The sequence below is a fragment of the Hemicordylus capensis genome, chromosome 1 (genome assembly GCF_027244095.1).
Source record: "Hemicordylus capensis ecotype Gifberg chromosome 1, rHemCap1.1.pri, whole genome shotgun sequence".
NCBI lineage: Eukaryota > Metazoa > Chordata > Lepidosauria > Squamata > Cordylidae > Hemicordylus > Hemicordylus capensis.
Window position 1 is genome coordinate 243,982,230 of NC_069657.1, and position 22,445 is coordinate 244,004,674.

General features: G+C 46.5%; 1 protein-coding gene across 1 annotated transcript in view; it reads left to right on the forward strand.

The window, feature by feature from the left end:
• Positions 1 to 584: 584 nt before the first annotated feature.
• Positions 585 to 22,445, forward strand: part of PTCHD4 (patched domain containing 4) — a 107,420-nt gene continuing 85,559 nt past the window's right edge. Inside the window, exons 1-2 of the mRNA XM_053286994.1 lie at positions 585 to 820; positions 1,419 to 2,152. Coding sequence (XP_053142969.1) covers positions 1,547 to 2,152 — 606 coding nt within the window. The 5' untranslated portion in view covers positions 585 to 820; positions 1,419 to 1,546. The remainder of the gene's footprint in view (positions 821 to 1,418; positions 2,153 to 22,445) is intronic.

Sequence of the window (22,445 nt, forward strand, 5' to 3'; positions counted from 1 at the left end):
TGTCTGTGTGTGTGCAAATTATCACAGAGCGAGGAAGAGGGAGAGAGCTCTATGTGTGTGTGGTGATAAGAATCCGAAATCAGATGAATGATGAGATCCTGGGAAATGTCATAGCCAATTGAGCACATTCAGTAAATGTCTTAATCATTCTCATCATTTGCAGGTAAAGGACACGGACCTTGCCATGGGTGGAAATGCAAAAGCAAGCAGGTGACTGGAAACAGTTTTCTGACATTTTTGTTGACGCTTCAAAAAGCAACATGTCAGCATTCGCAAGTTTCTGGTATTTACCATACAGGAGGTATGTGTGGGTGTATCTGTGTTTTGTGTGGGTGTGTTGCCTGTATAGAATGTCACCTACTACGTGTGTCTCTGTGTGTGCACTCTTTTGCACAGGATGCTTGTGGTCGTGGGGAGCTGCTCCCCCCCGCCCCCCCAGCATAACCAAGCCTCTTAACGCTACAGAAAAGGCTAGAGGCTACCCCGCCCCCCATTCCCTCCTTCCCCATCTCCTGGGGGCGGGGGCGAGAGAAGGCAAGGGAAGCCGGCGCGGAAGGTGGTTCCCTGCCTCTGAAGCTCTCGGAGGCGAGCTGCCGGCAGTCTAGGCAGAGTGAGTCCTCACGCAGCAGCAGCAGGAGCAGCAGCAGCTGCATCGCTCCAGCCAGAGGCGAGGGAAGGGATGCAGGCAGGGCAGGGAAGCCACCCCGGCGAGAACGTGTAGTGGGGCCAGGCGCGGGCTGGGTGCTCCTCCTGCCTGCCTCCCCGCATCCCGTCCCCGATGATCGCCCGCCTCCCGCAGAGAGAGGGAGGCACACCTCAGGTAGGCAGAGATGCTTCGTCGTAGCCGGGGGTCCCCAGGCAAGCCCCTTCCCTCCTCCTCCTCCTCCTCCTCCCCGCTCCCCGACACCACCGCATACGACACTTGATGCTCCTCTCTGCGCGGGCTCTCCTCCTCCTCCTGCTGCCCCCCCCCCGCCGCCCGCCAAGGGATTCCTCCTCTGCGCTGCCTCGCTTCGAAGCACGCGAGCCCCCTCCCCGCCCCGCCCCCCGCCGCTGCAGCCAAGTCCCGAGATCCGGCACTTCTCCCTTTGGATGGCTTCGCACGACCCCATCAGGAGCCGGCTGGTGGCGGGGGGGCAGGCGGCGGGGGGGACTGCTGCAGAAGCCCCGTCGGCCCAGGAGGAGGAGGATGCCTGAGGAGGAGGAGCAGCGCCGGCGGCGGCGGTGAAGCGGGGCTGAAGACTCGGGGGGCGAGGGGGGGAGAGCCGGAGGGAGGGCAAGCCAGGGAACCCCCCTCGATCCCCCACCCCCGGCGCGCGCTCACGCGCACACACTCTCTCACTCGCACACACACTCTCACACACACTCACACCCCATTGATCAATATTTGGTCGCCTTGCTGCTGCAACTTGCTGCAGTGTTTTAAAGGAGTAGCGGAGGGAGAGGAAGAGACACGCAGCCAGCCACCCAGAGAGCGAGCGAGCGGGCGAAGGAGCAACTGGCAGCAGGCAGGAGTCGGACTCGGGCGAGGAGCTCCCGATGTCACATGTGCTTTCTAATCAAGCGGCCGGGAGCATCTGCAAGCTGGCTCTGGTGGAGGAGGATGCTGCGGCAGGTGATCCACAGAGGGCTCCAGTCGTTCTGCCACAAGCTGGGCTTGTTCGTCAGCCGGCACCCGGTGTTTTTCCTCACGGTGCCCGCAGTCCTGACCATCATCTTCGGCTTCAGCGTCCTCAACCGCTTTCAGCCTGAAACGGACCTGGAGCTCCTGGTGGCCCCGAGCCACAGCCTGGCCAAGATCGAGAGGAGCTTAGCCAACAGCCTTTTCCCCCTCGATCGCTCCAAAAGCCAGCTCTATTCGGACTTGCACACTCCGGGAAGGTATGGCAGGGTGATCCTCCTCTCCAAGCCCGGAGGCAATATTTTGCATCAGGCTGAAGGGCTGCTGCAGATCCACCGAGCCGTGCTGGAAATGAAGGTGAACCACAAAGGCTATAATTATACTTTTTCCCATCTGTGTGTGTTGAGAAATCAGGATAAGAAATGCGTGCTGGATGATATAATTTCAGTGCTAGAGGATCTGAGGCAGGCTGCCCTCTCCAATAAGACAACAGCCAGGGTGCAAGTGAGCTATCCCAACACTAAATTAAAGGTATGCTCTTAACTGCATGCTTTTGCCAATTAAAGAGGCAGCACCTTCATTTCTTGTCCTAAACGGCAAACAGAAGCATTGTTGTCATTGTTGTGTGTTTAAAACCAAGGCACCCCATTATGCAGACCTCTCTGAAAATGTTGTGTTTCCGTGGGGGATGCTGGGGGGTGAGAGGTGGAGGGAGAACTGGGATGTGGGAAATGGGCCAATTTGTCAACCACCTGGAAATCAGCTCAAGCACACCTGTGTGTATAAGAATCTTGGGGATTATCTAGAAAATGCCATCTTTGGTACGTATCACAAACTCTCTTTAGCAAGAGAACATACAATTATCAGGGACCAGAAAGAGAGTTCCTCAAATGCATTGTAGGAAGCTTCTACTATAGAGTGCTAAGGACAGGATTGCAGTGATTCTAGGAATCCCTTTCGTCACCTGCATGCCTAGGGACTGGGTGACAAGTACAATGTCAGAATGACCAATTTGAATGACCGGAACAGTCCTACTGGATCAGGCCCAAGGCCTATCTAGTTCAGCATCCTGCTTCACACAGTGGCCCACCAGATGCCCCTGAGAAGCCCACAGGGAAGAGGTGAGGGCATGCCCCCTCTCTTGCTGCTGCTCCCCTGCAACTGGTATTTAGAACATCTTTCCTCTGAGGCTGGAGACGGCCTATAGCAACCAAACTATAGCCATTGATAGACCTCTGTGAATTTGTCTATGCCTCTTTTAAAGCCATCCAAGCTGGTGGCCATCACCATATCCCATGGCAGAGAATTCCAAAGATTAATTATGCACTGTGTGGAAAAGTACTTTCTTTTGTTGGTCCTAAATCTCCTGGTTCAAAGGCCCTGGCTCTAGTGTTGTGAGAGAGGAAGAAAAATGTCTCTGTCCACTCTCTCTACTCCATGCATAGTTTTATACACCTCTATCATGTCTCCTCGTAGTCACCTCTTTTCCAAACAAAAAAGCCCCAGATGCTGTAGCTGTGCCTCATGAGGAAGGTGCTCCCAGCCCCTGATCATCTTGGTTGCCCTCTTCTGCACCTTTTCCAGTTCTACAATGTCCTTCTTAAGATACGGAAACCAGAACTGTACGCAGTACTCCAAATGTGGCCGCACCATAGATTCGTATAAGGGCATTATAATATTAGCATATTTATTTCCAATCCCTTTCCTAATGATCCCTAGCATAGAATTTGCCTTTTTCACAGCTGCTACTCACTGAATCAAAACTTTCAACGAGCTGTCCACCATGACCCCAAGATCCCACTCCTGGTCTATCACTGGCAGCTCAGATCCCATCAGTATATATGTGAAGCTGGGTTTTTTTGCCCCAATATGCATCACTTTACCCTTGCTTACATTGATCTGCATTTGCCATTTTGTCGCCCACTTCCCCAGTTTGGAGAGATCCTTTTGGAGCTCCTCACAGTCTTTTATGGATTTCACTACCCTAAATAGTTTAGCGTTGTCTACAAATTTGGCCACCTCACTGCTTATCACAACATCTAGTTCATTTATGACCCAGCTGAAGAGCCCTGGTCCCAGTACAGATCCCTGAGGTACCCCTTTTCTTACTTCCCTCCTTTGTGAAAACAGTCCATTTATTCCTAACCTGTTTCCTGGTAACTGGTTATTCCTAACCAGTTACCAATCCACACATGAACCTGTCCCCTTATCCCATGACTGCTAAGTTTCCTCAAGTCTGGCACTTTATTCCACCATCAAGGCAGTTCTTGAGTAAAAGCTTAATGGGTTGAAAAAGTTTCCACCTAGTTAGCCAGTTTAAATATTTTATACCCCACTGCAAAGCAAAGTTTCCCTATTATACCCCAGGGAAATCTCAAAAATGTTTCTGTGAACTTTCCTCTTGGCCCAGCACAATTTCTCCACTCCTGATGTTTTTATTTTGGGATACCTCTTGAAACATGTTTCAGAGGCTACTACACTGCCCAGCAGGCAACATTTCAGGTATAATCAGCAACCTTTGATGTCTATTTGAGCCTTATCATTTATTTCAGTGGATGTGGAGCTGCAGCTTTTGCTATCTTGCTCAAAAATAACTGCATATCTTATTGTTATCTGCATAGCAGCCATAAACATGCTTCATGTCACAACACAGCAAAAGTTACTCTTGTCTATGACTTAATGAAATTATAGGGCAAGTTAAATCCTAAATCCCGTCCCATTATGATTAGTCATGATTAACTTTTGTTGGATTGCATCCCACCCAATTCTTTTGTGTTGTTTCATATGTTATATTTTTCTTCTTATGTCCAATCATGAAGAAAAAATCGCCGTGTAGGAAAATCTGCATAAAGCTTTTTTTTTTTTTAATACACCAGGAAAAACACTCATATCACACTTCAGGGATCGGGGTATTTGTGCATTCCCTTCCCACAGGGATGATTACCTCTGTGTATAATGTAATATGAAATGGCCCTTCCTCTAAATTCTAAAACTGTTGATTCTAGAATCTCTTTTGCTTCTTCAGTTTAATAGACATGACCCGTTTTTACTGGACAGGAAAATGAAAACTTTAGATCCAACCATCAGACACTGTTATGGTTGCTCTTCTCACTTTAATGAAACTCAAAAAAATCAATAATACAAAATAAATAGGGCTAGGAGCTTTTGTCTCCCGAGAGGTCCCTAAATTTAATTTCCAAGAAATAGTTTCTTTGGTTTTTTCTTGTGGAAGGCAGTGCACTATATACAACTTAGCTATATCCTCTGTGTGACTGTGAGCTGGAGGAGTGCTCATGCTGTCTACCCCTATTTATGCCACTGAAAATACATAGGGTGGTGTGTTCTATGCTTTTGGAACAATGTCCAGATTTTGCGGGAAGCTTGTTCACTTATTGATTATTTTACAGGATGCTTGTGTTATCTGATCATTGTTAACAAAGCTTACATACCCTGTCATCTGATGAAAGAAGCCAATTTACTTATTTTTTCTATCACTTATTCTTCAGAATCAACAAGGGGACAATTCTCTGTAGCAAACTATAAAATATGAAAACAGATCCCATGGGAAGTTTTAACTGAATGATAATGTTGGTCTTTAACCCATTGCCTGCCTCATGTTTCTGAAGAGAACTCTCTGATCCTGGATCTGTGGGAAGTGCTATCAGGTCCACCAGAGCCTATAGGTTGTGACTAGTGCATCTTGGGTGAAAAAAGCTGCTGCTTGGTACTTAAAACAGGAGGTGTGTGAGTGGGTAACTTATTCACCTGATGCAGCAGATGAGGTAGAAAAAGTTCATTAAGTGTTAAATTAAGGTAACTAATTGTTATTTATACTTCTGAACTGAATTCCTGAATTGGGATGAGTTCAATGCTACCTCTGTGGGAGTTAGGTTCTGCTGTGTTTTCTGTGGTTAGTATTATATATCAATAACGATGCGCTGGACACGTGCCACTGAGCACCATCCAGTTATGACTCACACAGGTGCATCTCTACCACATGGCCTTGAGTGTCTGAAGAGATATGCTTTTGCTTTTATCTCACACTTCATATGTTCACCAGAGCAAACACCAGCATACAGGCAGCAAGCAGGACTGCAGGGTGAACTGTGAAGGGGCTAGTATCCTACAGCCTGCACGCTTGTCTTTTTTTCTTTCTTTCCTGAAGGGGAGAATAGTGGGACAAGCACAGCTGTGTTCCAGGTATGGTGTTGGGAAAGACTTATTTTATGCCACATCATTCCTTCTTAGTGAGACAGAGCTGAAAGTCTTCTTCCAAACTTTGAGTTTGGTGTAAGGTGCTGAGCTGGGAATAGGGGCATAGCAAGGAGAGAGATGGCCCATGTTCGCCTCTTTCCCCGATGGCCCCTCGGAGTGAGGGAGGTAATGAAGAAATTAGGGAGGGGTGGAGCTGGAGGGCCCTCAGGAGCTGGGGGCAACGTGTTCTTTGAATCCATCTGCTCAATTATAGCTATGCCCCTGGCTGGAAACAAGAGTAACTCTGTCACAGATGCATTCTCAATCAGAAAAAAAATTAACTATGTTAGTGAGCTGACTGTTAGATATTTTTATTTATCTTATTTATTTTTTACATTTATATCCCACTCTTCTTCAGAGGAGCTTAGTACATGGTTATTTTTATCCTCACTACAACCCTGTGGGGTAGGTTAGGCTGAGAGATACATGACTGGCTCAGAGTCACCCAGTGAGTCTCATGGTTGAATGGGGATTCCAGCTCGTGTCTTCCCAGTTCTAGTCCAATCCTCTAACTACCACACTATGCTGGCTCTCTTATACTATGGGCTGATTTACACATATGTCCCTTAATCTCCCCACCACTTCAGAATTCAGCATGAGGACTCTTAGCCAAATGTGTGAAATAGCTCCACTGAAAATGCTGGAGTTGACAATGGGGTGACCATTAATTTCCATCTGTGGTGATTCACAACTGAAAGTCACTTGATATTCAGTCCATGAGTGAAGAATATGCTTTTGTGGCCTCACTTTCATGTTTTTAAGGTACGATTTGTTATCTGAGCCTGGGTTTACTTGAATGAGGCTGTGAACCTTGGAGATATGAGAAACCTGGATGATATTAGAGTGTGGGAGGATGGCCATGAGGGAAAAATGAATGATGAGTCCTTCTTTCTCCCCACTTCTAGCTTGGTGATAAAAATACTGGGTGAAGAGTGGCAGAATAACAGCCCACTGCCGGCTTACTAATATTGGGGCAGCAATAGATGGAGAAAAACGAGAAGCACCAAATATTTTGTCTCTTCATTTGCATCTTACTAACAATGGGGAAATAATTGCCTCCATTGTGTGATGCTGATTGGAGAGGTGAAACAAATCTTGCATGTAGTTTGAAACACTATTTTGCCTTCTGTTTTCTTTTTCTTTCTGGAGATAAGAATGGTTTTAGAGCAGCCCTGATTATATGAGCTCTTGGCATTGTCTTCCTGGTCAGGACAGTCTTTATTAAGTCCTCTCTCACTATGCTTTGTATAGGCTATGATGGGTGACAAGCAATTCAGGATTCCCATAACCCCCCACCCACTCACCCCCATTTCCTCTAATACAGTTTGGGGTGCCACCTGTCCAGGATTAGAGTCCAGGAACTGCACATCCTGTCCAGAATGTAGGGAAAGTGTTATCCTAGAGACAAAATGTGCAGGAATTTGAGCAGGAAGATTGCTGGAGCAGATTTTGCCCATTTTTCTGGTGCTTCTTTCCAGGCATTGCAGCTATCTGGTGATACTGTTTCAACGTTTATATTCTTACTCTTTCTACTAGAGCTGCCAACAGGCTAGGTTGATTTTATTTGGCTCAGTACCTGTTCCCCTCTTTTCTGTATGAGAGGGTAGTAGTGGGCCTCTGGGTTTAGCTGTGCAGTTTATGGGCAGAGGGAGCTCACTTTGCTCTAGTGGCATGGTTGAGGCCCCGCTTCTCTCTAGGGCACTCATTGCTTGATGCAGCATCTGCAGACTTGTGAGGGCCCCTCTTAGCTAACAGGAAGTATCTCCTGTGTGGAGTAGAAGGGAGAAATGCAAGGAGAAACAGGCCTTAAAAACACAAGTGTTCTTTATTGTTACAATGTGAAAGCTGAAGCTCGGCAGAAACTCAGCCTCCAGCTACTGCTCCAAAAACAATCTGAGCTGCGAGTGTGCAAAAAAGCACAAATGACTATAGATCGGGTGAAGGAAGCCTCACTTGTGAGGCTGAACTTCTGTGAAACCTGTTCAGAATTTTCTGCCTTTTTAAGTGGCCACGAATCCAAAGATCTGCTGAAAGCAGCAGTAGGGGACACTTAGTTTAGAAGAAGAAGAAGAAAGTTTCAAGTCCAACTGTATTTAAACTATGGTCATTTTATAAACTGTTATTAAACAAAGTAAACACTGAATATAGATTTCTTTCATTTTCCACCTACACTTGTGTTACTGACATATTTATTTTGCATATTTGATTGTATTTATTGAGGGGAAACACTCGTAACTGTCTCCTGTGCAAAGAATGCTATAGTGAAAAATATGTGAAACAGCTGCCAAGCTCCATTGTCGAGCACTCTTGCCAATCCTGATTTTAAAAGTTTGGTTTTAAAATTTGTGTCCACCCACCCTGGCTTGATTATTTGTCCTGGAGCAGGGATCCTCAACGTTGGGCCCCCAGATGTTGTTGGACTTCAACTCCCATAATCCCCAGCCCCAGTGGCCTTTGGTTGGGGATTATGGGAGTTGAAGTCCAAGAACATCTGGGGGCCCAACGTTGAGGATCCCTGTCCTAGAGGATAAATGTGGCAACCCTAGATACAGCAGCAGATTTGGACCTGGTTTGTTCTAAAAAGCAGTAGACTTAAGCAGATAACCAACAGTCAGGGAAGATATCGCCTATTTTGACTCCCCCCCACTCCATCTCTTGTGTCTGATAAATGTATGATTCAAAAGCTGGATTATGCTTTTTAAAAGACTAGTGTGTTTGATTAATGCTGTCATGACGTCACAAGTTCAGAAATCTAACTTTTAATTACAGTGTCACTGCTCTGATTTATTAAAAAACCTAAATAAATGAGGTGTGCTGTCAATTAAAGGGTTATTAATAAGTGTATTAATCTGTATTAAGAAAATCCTGAATTTGCTTCAAAGGTTTTGTAACATTCCTGTGTGCAGCAGTTAGGGTAGGACTCTTCAGTCCAAGAGTGCTTTTCACATGAGCTGGCTTGCATGGCAAACACTTTGGATGTTCTGAGTAGTTTTCTAAACTCTACCTCCCCCACACCAATCATAATAGATATGTAATCCAAATAGCAATCACTGCTTTCCACCTTCCTTTACAGTAAAAGGTAAAGAAACGTGAAAAACGGTAATGATTGCATTATTCTTTCTCAACATTTCACCTGATGAAGACCAGATCTGGGTAAGAATTAACAACAGGAGCCTTTATTTTGCCCTTTTGGAAGAACAGAAGCCTCTAGAATAAAAATGGGGGGAAGAACAAAAAACTATGATTTGATTTGATTTTATTCTTCAATCACAAAAAAGTTCTCAAAGCAGTTTACATAGAAAACGATTAATAAGTAAGTGGTTCCCTGTCCCTAAACGGCTCGCAGCCTAAAAAGAAACACAAGAGAGACATCACCCCTGGAGGGATGCTGTGCTGGGGCTAAACAGGGCCAGCAGTTGCTCTCCCCCTCTTTTGTGCAAAGAGCATCACCACTCTGAACGTTGACTGCCTGGAGTTATTTGGCCACTCAGACACTCTCTTCTGTTTCCCTCTCCACAGTCCTAGAGCTGTCTCCCTGTAGTTTGACTAAGACTTCTGTAAACACTGCCGCCAACCCCCCCCCCCCGCATTCTGCTGAGAGAAAAGAACAGCATGACTTATGAGGAGGAGCACCAATGTTCTTTTTAATTTTTTTATTGTCTGTGTGCAGAATGAGTTTTGTCCTGGGCAGCAGTATCAAGGCAGTGTGTGTGTGCGTGCATTCAGAGTGGGGCCTTCCCGATTCAGCCTGAGTGGGGGTGTGTGTGCACACAGAAATGCCCAATGAAGGAACCAAGTCCTAACACTTGAACCAGCATAGGAACTGAGGTTACAAGTTTTTTGGAAACTACAAAATACCTGTGTAGAGAGAGCATGTGTGCGAGAAAGAACACATTCAAATTGTGTGTGTAGGTCATAACCCTGTGCAGGAGCGAAGCCAGGCTGGGCCACCACCACCCCTGGCCCCACCCCCACATCAGACGCAGGGTGTGGTCCCCGTTTTGAAATGAGATCGGCCTGTGCTGCTTTGAGCAGCATGGGCCAGGACGACTCTCCCTGCCTTAAAGGCAGGGAGAGCCATTCCAGCCACGCTGCCAATGCAGCACAGGCCAATCTCTCCTCAATGGGGCAGCACAGCCCCGTTTGGGAGGGAGATTGATCAGCCCTACTGCGTTGGCAGCGGGACCAGGAGTGGCTCTCCCTGCCTTTAAGACAGGGAGAGTTGCTCCGGCTGTACTCCAACACCGCACAGTCCTGTTTGAGACTGAAATAACGCCCCTGCGTCTGATGTCAGATGCAGGGGGCTTGTCTGGGGCCACGTTCGCAGTCCCTGATTGGGTGCGGCCCATGTTCTTTGAACCCGTTCGTCTAATGGTGGCTCCATCCTTGACCCTGTGACAACTGCATGTGCATTAGTTTTGCTATGTGTACATGCAGCAGGACAGGAATGTCTCTGTGTGTGACTAGCACATGGTTTGCAAACTATAAATCTAATTAAAAGCCTGGGTGAATAAATGTGCCTTCAGTTGCCAGAGATGAGGAGGCTCTTATTTCAATAGGGAGTGCATTCCAAAGTCCAGGGACAGCAACAGAGAAGGCCCGTTCCCAAGTAGCCTCCAAACTGAAATATATCTGCAGTGCACCTTTGAGAATCACAGCTGGAAACAAAATGCTTAACTAGATTGACTTTCATCGGATCCAGCAAGACCTGGGTGGTTCAGCTGAGCACACATTGCTCAAAGGTTAGTTCTGGGCTGACAAACTCTAGCTCAGTTCAGAAGGCAGACCTCTTTGTCTTGCAAGTCTCCTGTTATCACCTCAATTACCAATATGCTTCAAAAGTCTCATCATGCCAGGTACTGCATGCTTTTAACTGACAGAGAGAAAGCAGGTGAGAAATCAGAGAAGGATCAGAAAAACACCAAAGTTTAGTGATTTCTCCAAGTGCACACAGCAGAAGAAATATGAAATAACAGTCAGTATAGCAAAACCCAAGTCTTTCTATAGACACTACTTTCCTATTTAGTCCATGTATTTCAGTGCTGGTGGCTGATCTCTGAATAATCTCTCTGCATTATAAATTTGTAAAATGCCCTGCTGAGATAGAAACGGGTAGTATATCCACTCATTTTTATTGTTCTGTTGTATTATTCTGTATAACACCAGAGATCTCTGCATTAGCCTCTGCCCCAGCATCTCTTCCATCTTGTTCAGACCTTATTTACTAGTCTATCAAATGATGCTAAAGTTGCATAAAATGTAATTGCCAGGGTTTCGTACATCTGCTTTTTGTAAGGGATTCTCCCTGTATATCAATATATGTTTCGAAAAATCATTTTCATGAAGATCTGTTCGTGGGGTTTCTCTCGTCTGGATGAACTCTTGGCTCCCATGAGCACGGCTTCGCTTCAGCTATCTTACCATCAGCCTATTCAAACTCAGCCAGTCCCTAGGCCATCATCATTTGGCCACTGCTGCCATGGCAGTGGCACAGGGCACATGGTCTAGCCTTGTTGCTGATGCTAACACTAACTGCAAATCCCAGGGAAAAGCCATCTCCCTGCTTCTATAGCCAGAGAGCACCACCAGCAAAAGCACCCAGAGATTGATCACAGCCCAGTCTAGGGAAGGAAGGGGAACTGGGAGCTCTCTCCTTGTGTTCAGGAGGCCTGGAAAAACAGAGTTTCCGAAAGTGTGGAGGAGAGCCCTCCACAGATGCAGCTATAAGCAGAGGGTTTTTTTTTCAGGCCACACAATAAAAGTGTGTCGGTTGGGATGGAGCCTGCAACCACCATGCCACCTTCCCATATATGTCCATTGTATGTCCTAACATTTTAAAGGGGCTTATGTGTATTGAAAATAGGCAGAGTAGGGCATATATGGGTGGAACAGGGAAGGCCCACATATATCAGCTTAACCCTATGTGCCTGATAGGTTGTTTCAGGCATCAATAATGGAATGACAACTGACAGTCACTACAGAAGGTCAGATCTGCCCAACCTGCATTGCAGAGGATGCTAGAAGCAACTAGGTGACACATATTGCCTAAACAGGCAGCGTCCCTTCCTTCTGCCTCGTGGAGCAGAGGGAATGACGCAGACATGGTTACTCTGCAGCAGCAATTCAGAGCACAAGTTCAGAGGACAAGTATCAGAGGGTGTGTGTGTGTGTGTGTGTGGTCTAGGAGTAGTAATTTGCAGGTCAGAACATAATATCCGAGAAATAGTATGGTTTGTAAACTGATAGTGATAATTCCACATATGCATGTACATCATGTAATTTTTCATCACTTGGTTACTCAACACTTGATGCAGCTGACTGTGTGAACTGAGTCCACTGAAAAGCACCGAGGAGATGTGGGAGGCTGAAAACTTGATTTCTGATGGCTCATCCACATATTATGCAAGTCATCACCTGGTGATGCTGTAGTCATCAAATGCAGGGGCATTGCCAGGTACTCAGAAGACCGAGGGCCCAGGTTCACAGCCCTCCCCCCTTGATAATTAAACCCAGTCATGCCCCACAGAATATTTATGTCTGAGTCCTCCCCATAGAGAAACTGGAGGAGGGAAGTACTGCATCAGGGGTTAAAGGGTTCGCTTTGGCACCAGCACAACCCCTTTTGGGGAGGAGACTGAGAAGCGATTGTTCTGCTGGAGCAACAGCAGAGCCTCCCCCCCACACACCGCATTGAGAATGAAGTGGCTGATGAGATTCAGGGGTCTGAGCCATTCACTGGGGGCTTGAGTCCCATGGGCGACCCCCTAATGATGCCTTGATCAAATGATCAACACGTATATATAAATGTATTTTATTTGTTTGTTTATTTAACATATTTGTAAACCACCCAAAACACAAGTCTCTGGGCAGTTTACAACAATTTTAAATTTAAAACATTAAAACTATTTAAAATTTGCATGGAACTGCATGGGGAAATAAAACACCCCTGCATGGAAGAGAGTGGTTGTCAGGAGCAGCAGAATCAGAAGGCATTCTGTACCACTGGAACGAAGACACCACTTTCAGTCTTTTTCATGGCAATGGCTCTGAGTATCGGCAAGGGGAACACCTACAACAGGCAGTTAGATGGGGGAAAAGACTCTCAAATCTTTAGAAACAGAGTGGACTCAACCACCACCACCTGCATGAAGAAAAGAGTGGTGGTGGTGGTGGTGGTGGTTGGGTTTTTAAAATTGTGGATGATGCAAGTCATTTAAGGGTACTAGAGAAAGACATCCTGTTCTGGTAGCTCCAGGTCTTAACACTCACAGCAATTTTGGTGGATGAATACAACCGAAGGAAGCCGGGGGTGGGGTGCGTGGCTGGGGGAGTCAGTCGTGTGACTTGCCTCTGAGGGGCCACCCAAGGCAGTGGGCCCCCAGACAACTGTCTCCCCTTGCCCGATTATAGTTACGCCCCTGCTGGACCGGTTTGGCTTTTGCATTTATATACCATTTCTTCTGCCAAGGCACCGGAGGCAGTTTACAATATTTAAATACTAAAACAACACATTGCAAAGAACAAGAAGCAGAGTTGCCATGCCTCAGACAGTTGGCAGTCTCTTTGGGAGCTGATGACGTGAGCTACCCTGGCCAGGGCTCCCTTCTTCTCCCTTCCCTCAGGGCACACAAGCCCGAGGCAGTATCCTACGTGTGGGGGGGGGGAGGACTGCCCCAGAACCTCACGGCCCAGAAGCTTTTATTATGGTCAGTGACCAGACAAAGGCTGTTCTTCTCATCACCTGAGGGCAAGGCGAGGAAGGCACGGGGGGTGGGGGGGAGGCAAGATCAACTCTACCTCCCCACCCCCACCGATAACCTGCATTCTTGCATGTGGTGTGCAGCTTGTGCACCCACATGAGCCACGCTGCACCTGGCAGCGCAGCATTCCGGAAGTGGGGGGAACATGAGGAGCGTGGTACATTGGGGGATCCCCCCGCAAACCAGCTGCTCGAAGAGCCTGGCTTCATGTCTGCTTGGGCTGCTTGCAGACAACTGAGGCCCTGGGTAGAAGTGTGGGCTCATGAGGAAAAAGCCCAGATAAAAACCTCAATCTACCCGGCGGGGCAGAGCTGGGATCGGGCCCCATCCCAGTGCTTGACACAAGCATGCGAACAGCCTCAAAATCTTACACCCACCACAAAATATATTATCAAAGTCATTCACATGACCTGCTGGGATGCTGAGGGCAGGCGGGTGGGCAGCGGGAAGGCAGGAGAGCACCTACCCAGATGATCCAGTGGCGATCGCAACCACACACCCCTGCATCTGACATCAGGTGCAGGGAGTGTGGCTGGGGTGCGAGTCATGGTCCCGGGTTCTTTGAACCCATTCACGCAATTGTTGCTCTGCCCCGATGGGCCATTTGTCCTTCCCCAGCAGGCAGCCCACAGACCTGGGCATACGCACTGGGACCAAGAGGGCTGCATGAGGAACCCTAGTCCTGGAACACTGCAGATTTCGCATGCAGGTTGTCCCGGCTGAAAGCCTTCAATGCGATTCTCCACTAGAAGAGACTCGAGGAGTCTCCACAGAAAGGCACACCTGAGGGTGTGTACTCTCTGAAGCAAGCAGAGGGAGCACTCTGTGGGCCATTTGCCTGGCTCCCCCACATTCCTTTTTGTGCCACCCAGCTCCATTTGCTTGAGTGCCTGGGCTTGCTGGTTACTGTCCTAGCAGACTTTGTTATCCTGACCCAACATCATGCCGACTGGCTATCAATAACGGAGAGGCTTGTGAGCTATTAAGTGGCTGCCCCCTTACCCTCACTTGAGCTCAGATGATCCAAGTGCTTTTTGTGTAAATGTTAGGGATGTGTGAATTGATTTGGATTAAAAATGATTTGTACCTGAATCTAGCTGATTCGGGTGATTTGTAGACAGAACAAATTGCCCCTGTGCTCTGGTTCTGGTACAAAACAAAGGTTCTGGCACAAAATCACCAAATCACCAAATCAGAACAAATCACCCAGATGCGGACCTGAAAAAATTCAAGGGTTCGGACCTCCATTTCGGGGATTCAGACCTCCATTATAAATGAAAAGATGAGCAGTGATAGGCACTGCTCATCCTTGTTCATTCATAATCTTCTTTGGTGCAAAATGATGAGTGAACTTAGAAAGAATCCACTCTCATTTCCTACCAGAGTAGCTACTCTCAGAACATCTCAGACATTGAAAGCAACAAAACCCAGTGCCCCGTGGGCTTGTGGTTTGGGGGGTGGTTGATACCCTGTGTACACTACACCACAACCTTTGGGCCACCCTGGTGCCCCCCAAGTAGAATTATGGGGCTGCTGAAATTCTCATTATTCCCTATGAGGGAAAAGCTTAAAGATTTAAAAATCAACCCTTTCACCATTATTATTTTTTAAAATCTGTGTGGTAGCAGGTACCCATTGAGGCACTACCAACTAACTATTCTTCTGCCCCCGGAACCCTTTTTCTGCCCCAAATCTGCCACAAAGACTTGCCAACTTCAAACAATTGTTAAAAATCACCCCTTTGCCCAATTTCTTTGAAATCTGGTTGGTAGCTTCCTTCCACCTATTGGGCACTACCACCAACTACAACCCACTCTGGGCCACCCTGGTAGCCCCCCCCCGGTGGAGCTATAAGGTTGCTGAAATCCCCATTATTCCCTATTTGGAAAAGCTCAAAGATGTGCCAACTTAAAAAAAATTGTTAAAAATCACCCCTTTGCCCAATTTCTTTGAATTTTGGGTGGTAGCTTCCACCCATTGGGCACTACCACCCACCCCACTCTTTTGCCCCAGAACCCCCTTTTTTTGCCTTGAATCGATTCAGATTTGGAAAATTTGAGTACAAATAGAATCTGGGGTGATTCAAGGGGCAGATTTGGACCCAAAACTAATCAGGGATGATTCAGTTTGGGTACAAATTGAATTTTTAAAAAAACTAATTCGTGCACATCCCTAGTAAATTGTCCTTTCTCCAGTTTCCTGTCATGACCCAGAAAGCCAGGACTCAGGTCCTGAGGAAGAAGCACCAGGCAATTCCCAGCACCAATATCAGCTGCTGAAGTGCTGGATTCTGACGACAACGAGGACCAACAAGAAGCTGCCCCCTCCCCCCGCTGAGATGGTCCTTCTTGAGCCAAACTCACCCATGGGGTTCTCAGGAGCTGGGGGCCCGTGTTCTTTGAACCCTTTCGCTCAATTACAGCTACGCCCCTGGGTTGGACCCAGACATAACAGGAACTTCTTGCCCTTCTGTACCAGCTCACCAATCAGCAAGATATGGCTGAAACAGAAATGCAGGTGGAATGGGAGGAACTGGGGGACAGCGTGTGGTTGATTGGGACTGTTTCGGCCTCTTATGTTTTTGGCATAATGTTATGCAAGTGTAAGAACCAGGGTGAGCTCTGAGGCTCTGCCCTGACATCCCTCACACATTGCTCACTTTCAGCCCCTTTGCAGATGAAGATATACTGGCAGTAGGGATACCCCAGCACCAGGGGTGTAGCTAGGGGAGAGGGGGCCTATGTTCTCCCCTCTGCCCAGCAGCCCCTCAAAGTGAGCAAGAAAATAGGGAAGGGTGGAGATGGAGAGCCATCAGGAGCTGGGGGCACAGGTTCTTTAAACCCATCCACTCAATTATAACTACACCCCTGCCCAGCATAATGGTATGTTTGTATACCCTTGGCATTATGTTGGTATAACTCCAGTGTTGAAGTCCAGACATTTTTAATTTCCTCGATGCATGAACCTTGCACACATATACTCCCAAAGACTACTTTTTATATACAAGTTGATCATTTGATCAGGGCATCATTAGAGGGTGGCCTATGGGGCTCAAGTCCCCAATGAATGAGCTCAGAGCTCTGAATCTCATCAGCCACCTCCTTCTCAATGGAGGGGGCACAGCATGTGATAAAGGAAACTAACAGGTTTCCTTTATTGTTGGAGGTATCCTTTTTGTTTAGGATGATGCCAGCAGGGGTGTAGCTATAATTGAGCGAAAGAGTTCAAAGAACACAGGCCCCCAGCTCCTGAGGGCCCTCCAGCTCCATCCATCCCTATTTTCTTCATTGTCTCCCTCAATCTGGGGGGCCACCAGAGAGAGGGACGAACATGGGCCCCCTCTCCCCTAGCTACGCCCCTGGATGGCGGTGTTCCAGGTGTGAAAGAACTGCTGCGTGTGATCTGCATAGCCAGAACAACTGACTAGTAACCTTTTTCAAGCAGTGCTAATTGTAAGCCAACAGCAAGCAAAGCATACCTATGACAGCTTATGGTCGTGAAGAATGGTAAAGACACAAATACACATAGGATGGGATGTCACAACTCTTCGGCACTTGCTTGTAATGAAATTGCATTGACAGATTCTCAAATCCCAAGTGCCCTTCAAATGTCCTTTATGGGCTCACTATAGCCCAGTGTTGGACTGACTTCCTCACAGCTGTGACGTATCTCAACATGAATTTATAACAGGCAGCTTGATCATTTCCTCTGCTGCTGCCCTGGGACCACTCTATCAAATCTAACTTACATATTTATGGGAAGCAGGAATTGTCCTTCACAGAACCACGAGAAATTAAAAGCCATGTTACTGTAAAACATATTGCCTGACTTTGGCAGCTGGTAGAATTGGGGCTGCTGTGGCATTATAGAGCAAACCTCATGGGGTCCAAGGCAGACATTCTAGGATTTAATGAATGCCATTATCCAGCCACATATGCACTTTGTCAATGCTTTCCCAAGAACTTTTACTCTTCATACTAGTTGGCATCAAGGTCAAATACCCGGCACAACTCCTTTTTGTTAAAAAATAATAATAATAAATTAGGACAGTTTCAAATAAACATAGCAGAACCTCTAATCAGTGCTCCGTTACGTTATCTATATCTCCTGATTGTCCAAATTATGTGTCCCTCATTTAGTTCCCCATTAGTGCAACCATATATTAAAAAAACACTCTCATTTGTTCAGTCCCCAGATGTTTTGGATGTCCCCTAGGCTACTTGACTAAATGAGGTTTCACTGAAATAGTTTGCATTTAGTTGATTGCACATGACCTACTTGGCTTACCAGCAAAAGTGGCTGTAAATTGTTAAGGTTAACTGAAAATTGTACTTAAGACTTTCTTCTCAGTTCCTGTCTAAAATATAACCACTAACCACTATGACTGTTTGAAGTGAAACGATTCTACAGAGCAAATCATCCTCCATGTTTTATATGCATGCTCACGCATGCATGTGTACACGCGCACACAGACACACACTCATGTGCCTCTTGGTCACATTCTAGCACGACCAAGAAACAAGGTGGGGAAGTACAAAGCAGAGGGGCAAGGCTGTGTTCCTGCCCCTTGCTCACTTTACAGGCTTACTGTGATGAGCCCTCCTTCCATGTACATTATTCCTATGTGATACAATAGGATAATTATGTTGGCTGTGAGCTCAAAACGCTTTTCAAAAATAATTTTTGAATCCAATTGCTGTTGTTCCCAGTGTCATAGGGCAGGGGAATAGCTAATACTCATTTGAATATTTTATTTGAATGAATGAAGATCTAAATTGCCCAGGACTGAAAAGGCTGTCAGACATTGGCTGAAAACATCATTGTGGCCAGTGCCATTGACTTGTGTTGCGATGCAATTTGGGACACAAGTTGAGAGTACACACACACAAGCAAGGCTTTTCATCCAGTTCATCCACTAGAAAAGGAAGAAGAAATCTTTATTTTGCTCATTGATCACCAGAAAGAAAACATAAAACAGTAACGCATAAGTAAAATATAAAGAATTAGAATCACAGTTAAATTTAAATAGTGAAATTACTATAAACTACTTAATAACTACGCTTAACCAAAATTAAGAATTTTTTAAAAATTATCTTATAGCGAGATCCACATGCCACAGCACAAATTTTTGCAGCACTGGATGTTAATAGCTGGATTCTGATAAGAAAGAAAAAAGACCTAAAATTTCTCTGTACACCCTCGCAGATTCAGTAAGAGAGGAGCAATAAAAATACTGCAAAGATCATGATAAAACAGATGGAAGCTGTTCACACAAGCAACCCTACCTGGGTTTGCACAGCCCTATTCAGGTAGGGGTGCTTGTGTGGAGTGCTGGGATTGGTGCTGATCCCAGTGCTGCCCCACCAGGTAGCTCTTTCACAGTCATGTGCAACCTGAGCAGACACAGAGCCAAGTGCCTGGAGTGCTCAGCGTGCAGGAAAATCCCCCAATGCACTGCACTGGTGTGGTGTGTCGAAGGATTTCTAGAGACTGGGCTTCATTTCTCTGGCTTCCAGGTGGCCACGCAGCTGGGAGCAGTCTGGCTCAGTTCAAAAGGAAGATCCCCGGGGATGGGGGAGATAAGATCAATCCTGCCACACACACACACCCCACCTTTGTATGAACGACCTTCATATGCCCTACTGTTCATACAGATCCAGAACCACAAGGGCAGGTACATTCTAAAACAGGGTTGTCTTGCAACACATCTGTTGCAACTTGGACTCCACATTGATTACAAATGTGTTTCAGGATGTTTCCCAGGTCATCTTGTCATTTCTAAGGATCTGTGCAGCCTGATTAAAACATCTTGAAACTAAAGCTGCAAGAGCTTCCAATCCTGTTTGTATTCAGGTCAGTAAGAAACAGGACCAAGCAACCTTGAAGTTCTGTCAAAGTCAATATTTCTCTCCATGACAATCAATTTCTATGACTAGGTTCTAGAGATAGTCAATATCTTGCCATTCAAATACAACCCAAGTTTAGTTCACGTACGTTTAGGGAAGGATGGGAAGGGAGACATACGGAACTGACATTTGATGTTACCATGTCGGACTATTCATGAATGCTTTGGGGGGTGGGGATGTTCCAGGGTTTTAAAACAATATACTATGCACTACTATGCCAGAAGCCACCTCATGGCTCAGCGGGGAAATCACTTGAATAGCAAGCCAGAGGTTGCCGGTTCAAATCCCCACTGGTATGTTTCCCAGACTATGGGAAATACCTTTATCGGGCAGCAATATAGGAAGATGCTGAAAGGCATAATCTCATACTGCACAGGAGGAGTCAATAATAAACCCCTCCTGTATTCTACCAAAGAAAACCACAGGGTTCTGTGGTTGCCAGGAGTCGGCATCGATTCGACAGCACACATTACATTAATATGCCAGAAGAAGAAGAAAGATAACAGCATATAATCAGAGAAGAGGCCTTTTCAATTTAAAATGTTATCAGAGAAACGTATGTCAAAATATTGGTTTGAATGATTGAGAAAGTAACTATTCCACCAGACATGGGATTTTCACTACATAGCTGTGTGGGAAAGGGAAAAAAAACCCAATAACAATGTATCCCCATATATGAAGATTGTGCTTGGTATGTTCCAGCTTGCATGATTACTCTGCTTTGATCCAAAATGGAGGCTGGTCCCCATGGCATTCGGGCTTTTGGTCTTATTTGGGCTAAATTTCAAAATGGAGGGGAGGCATTCTTAAAACATCTGTTGCAACGTGGGCTGCACATTGATTACAGATGTGTTCTAGGATGTTTCCCAGGCCTTCTTGACATTTCTAAGGATCTGTCCAGCCTGAGGGTGTGCATAGGATTCTTGGGGAGGTGAGACTTGCTACATGAGCACTCTCTCCCTGCCCCTCTTGACTGATTAAGATAGCCAGTGAGTGGGAGATTGAGTGCAGAGGCTGTAAATAGGGATGTGCACAAACCAGGCCGGCACTCCTTTTCTGGAGCACCAAACCGGTTTGGAATGCTGGCGAACTGGTTTGGAGGCAGGGGGTCATTTAAGTGGCAAGGAAAGTGCCCTTACCTGCCCCACTGCTTTTCTCCTGCTGGCACTCTCCCCAAAAGCTTTGGTGCAGGGCTGCAGTGTACTTCCCTGCAGCCTTGGTCAGTGTTGTACTGGAAATGGCCGACACGCCTCCTCATGGCATGCATGTGCATCGACCGTTTCCGTTACAGTGCTAACCAGGGCTACAGGGAGGTACTCTGCAGCCCTGCACCAATGCTTTTGGGGAGAGCACCGGTGGGGGGGGAGCAGTGGGGCAGGTAAGAGCACCCTCCTTGTCCCTTAAAGGACCCCCCTTGCCTCCCGGGAGTGCACGGACCAGTTTGTGTACATTCCTAGCTGTAAATGCCTCATTTAAAAAATGGTATTGTTTTAGCAGCTCTGAAATTTGTTGTTGTTGTATACTATCGACCATGGTATCCTTCTTCTGGACAGTCACTTGAGCATAGGGATTGGAGGTACTGCTTTAGAGTGGCTTCAGTCCTTTCTTGGTGGTGGATGGGGGAGGTCCCAGAAGGTGGTGCTGGGGGACTACTGCTCAGCATCTTGGCCATTGGCCTGTGGAGTTCCGCAGGGTTCTGTTTTGTCTCCCATGCTGTTTAACATCTACATGAAGCTCCTAGGAAAGGTCATCCAAGGACTTGGACTGAGTTGTCAGCAATATGCAGTTGACACTCAGCTCTCTCTCTCTCTCCTTATCACCTGACCTTAGGGAGGCAGTGGGTGTCCTGAATCTGGGGCTGGAGGCAGTTATGGGTTGGATGTGGGCTATTAAACTGAATCCAGGCAAGATGTACTGTTGGTCAGTAGGAGAGCCAATCGGGAGGAGGGGATTCAACTAGATCTGTATGGGATTGCACTCCCCTGGAAAGAGCAGGTGCACAGCTTGGGGGTATTGCTGGACCTGGCTCTGCTTTGGGAAGCTCAGATGGAGGCGGTGGTGGCCAGGGGTGCCTTTGCACAGCTTCAGCTAGTGCACCAGCTGCGTCCTTTTCTCAAGAAGGCAGATCTGGCCACGGCTACCCATGTCTTAGTCACGTCTCGCCTGGATTACTGTAATGCCGTCTACATGGGGTTGCCCTTGAAAAATATTCGGAAACTGCAGCTAGTGCAAAATGCAGCCGCTAAGATTTTATCCAGAGCTGCCCACTGGGATCATATTACACCCATTTTGAAAGAGCTACATTTGCTGCCGATTTGTTTCCGGGTCCAAGCCAAGGTGCCGGTTTTGACCTTTGAAGCCCATAACAATTTGGGCCCTGGATATCTGGGGGACTGCCTGCTCCCAAGAGTTTCTGCCCACTTGAGAACGCCATTGGTGTAGGGAGGGCTCTGCTCTGCTTGTAGACAATGAGGGAAGCTTGGCTGTTGTGCACACGGGACAGGGCCTTCTCAGTTATTGCCCCCAGACTTTGGAGTGCTCTCCCGGTGGGCATCCGCTCCTCAGTCTCCATCAGAGTTTTTAGAAAGCAAGTGAAATCCTGGCTTTTTAACCAAGCTTTTATATGAGTGTTGTTTTTGTTGCTGCTGCTCAGTATTTTATGGCCCTATTGTGTATGGTTTTAAAACTTTTAATTATATTTGTGTTTTTATATTCCAATTTAATATTTTTATCGTGTAACTGTATTATAGTCTTATATTGTTTTAAATGTTTTGTAAACCTCCTTGATATTGTTTTAATAAAAGGCAATATTAAAGTTTAATGATAGATAAAATAAATAAATTTAATGATAGATAAATTTAATGATAAATAAATAAATTTAATGATAGATAATATAAATAAATA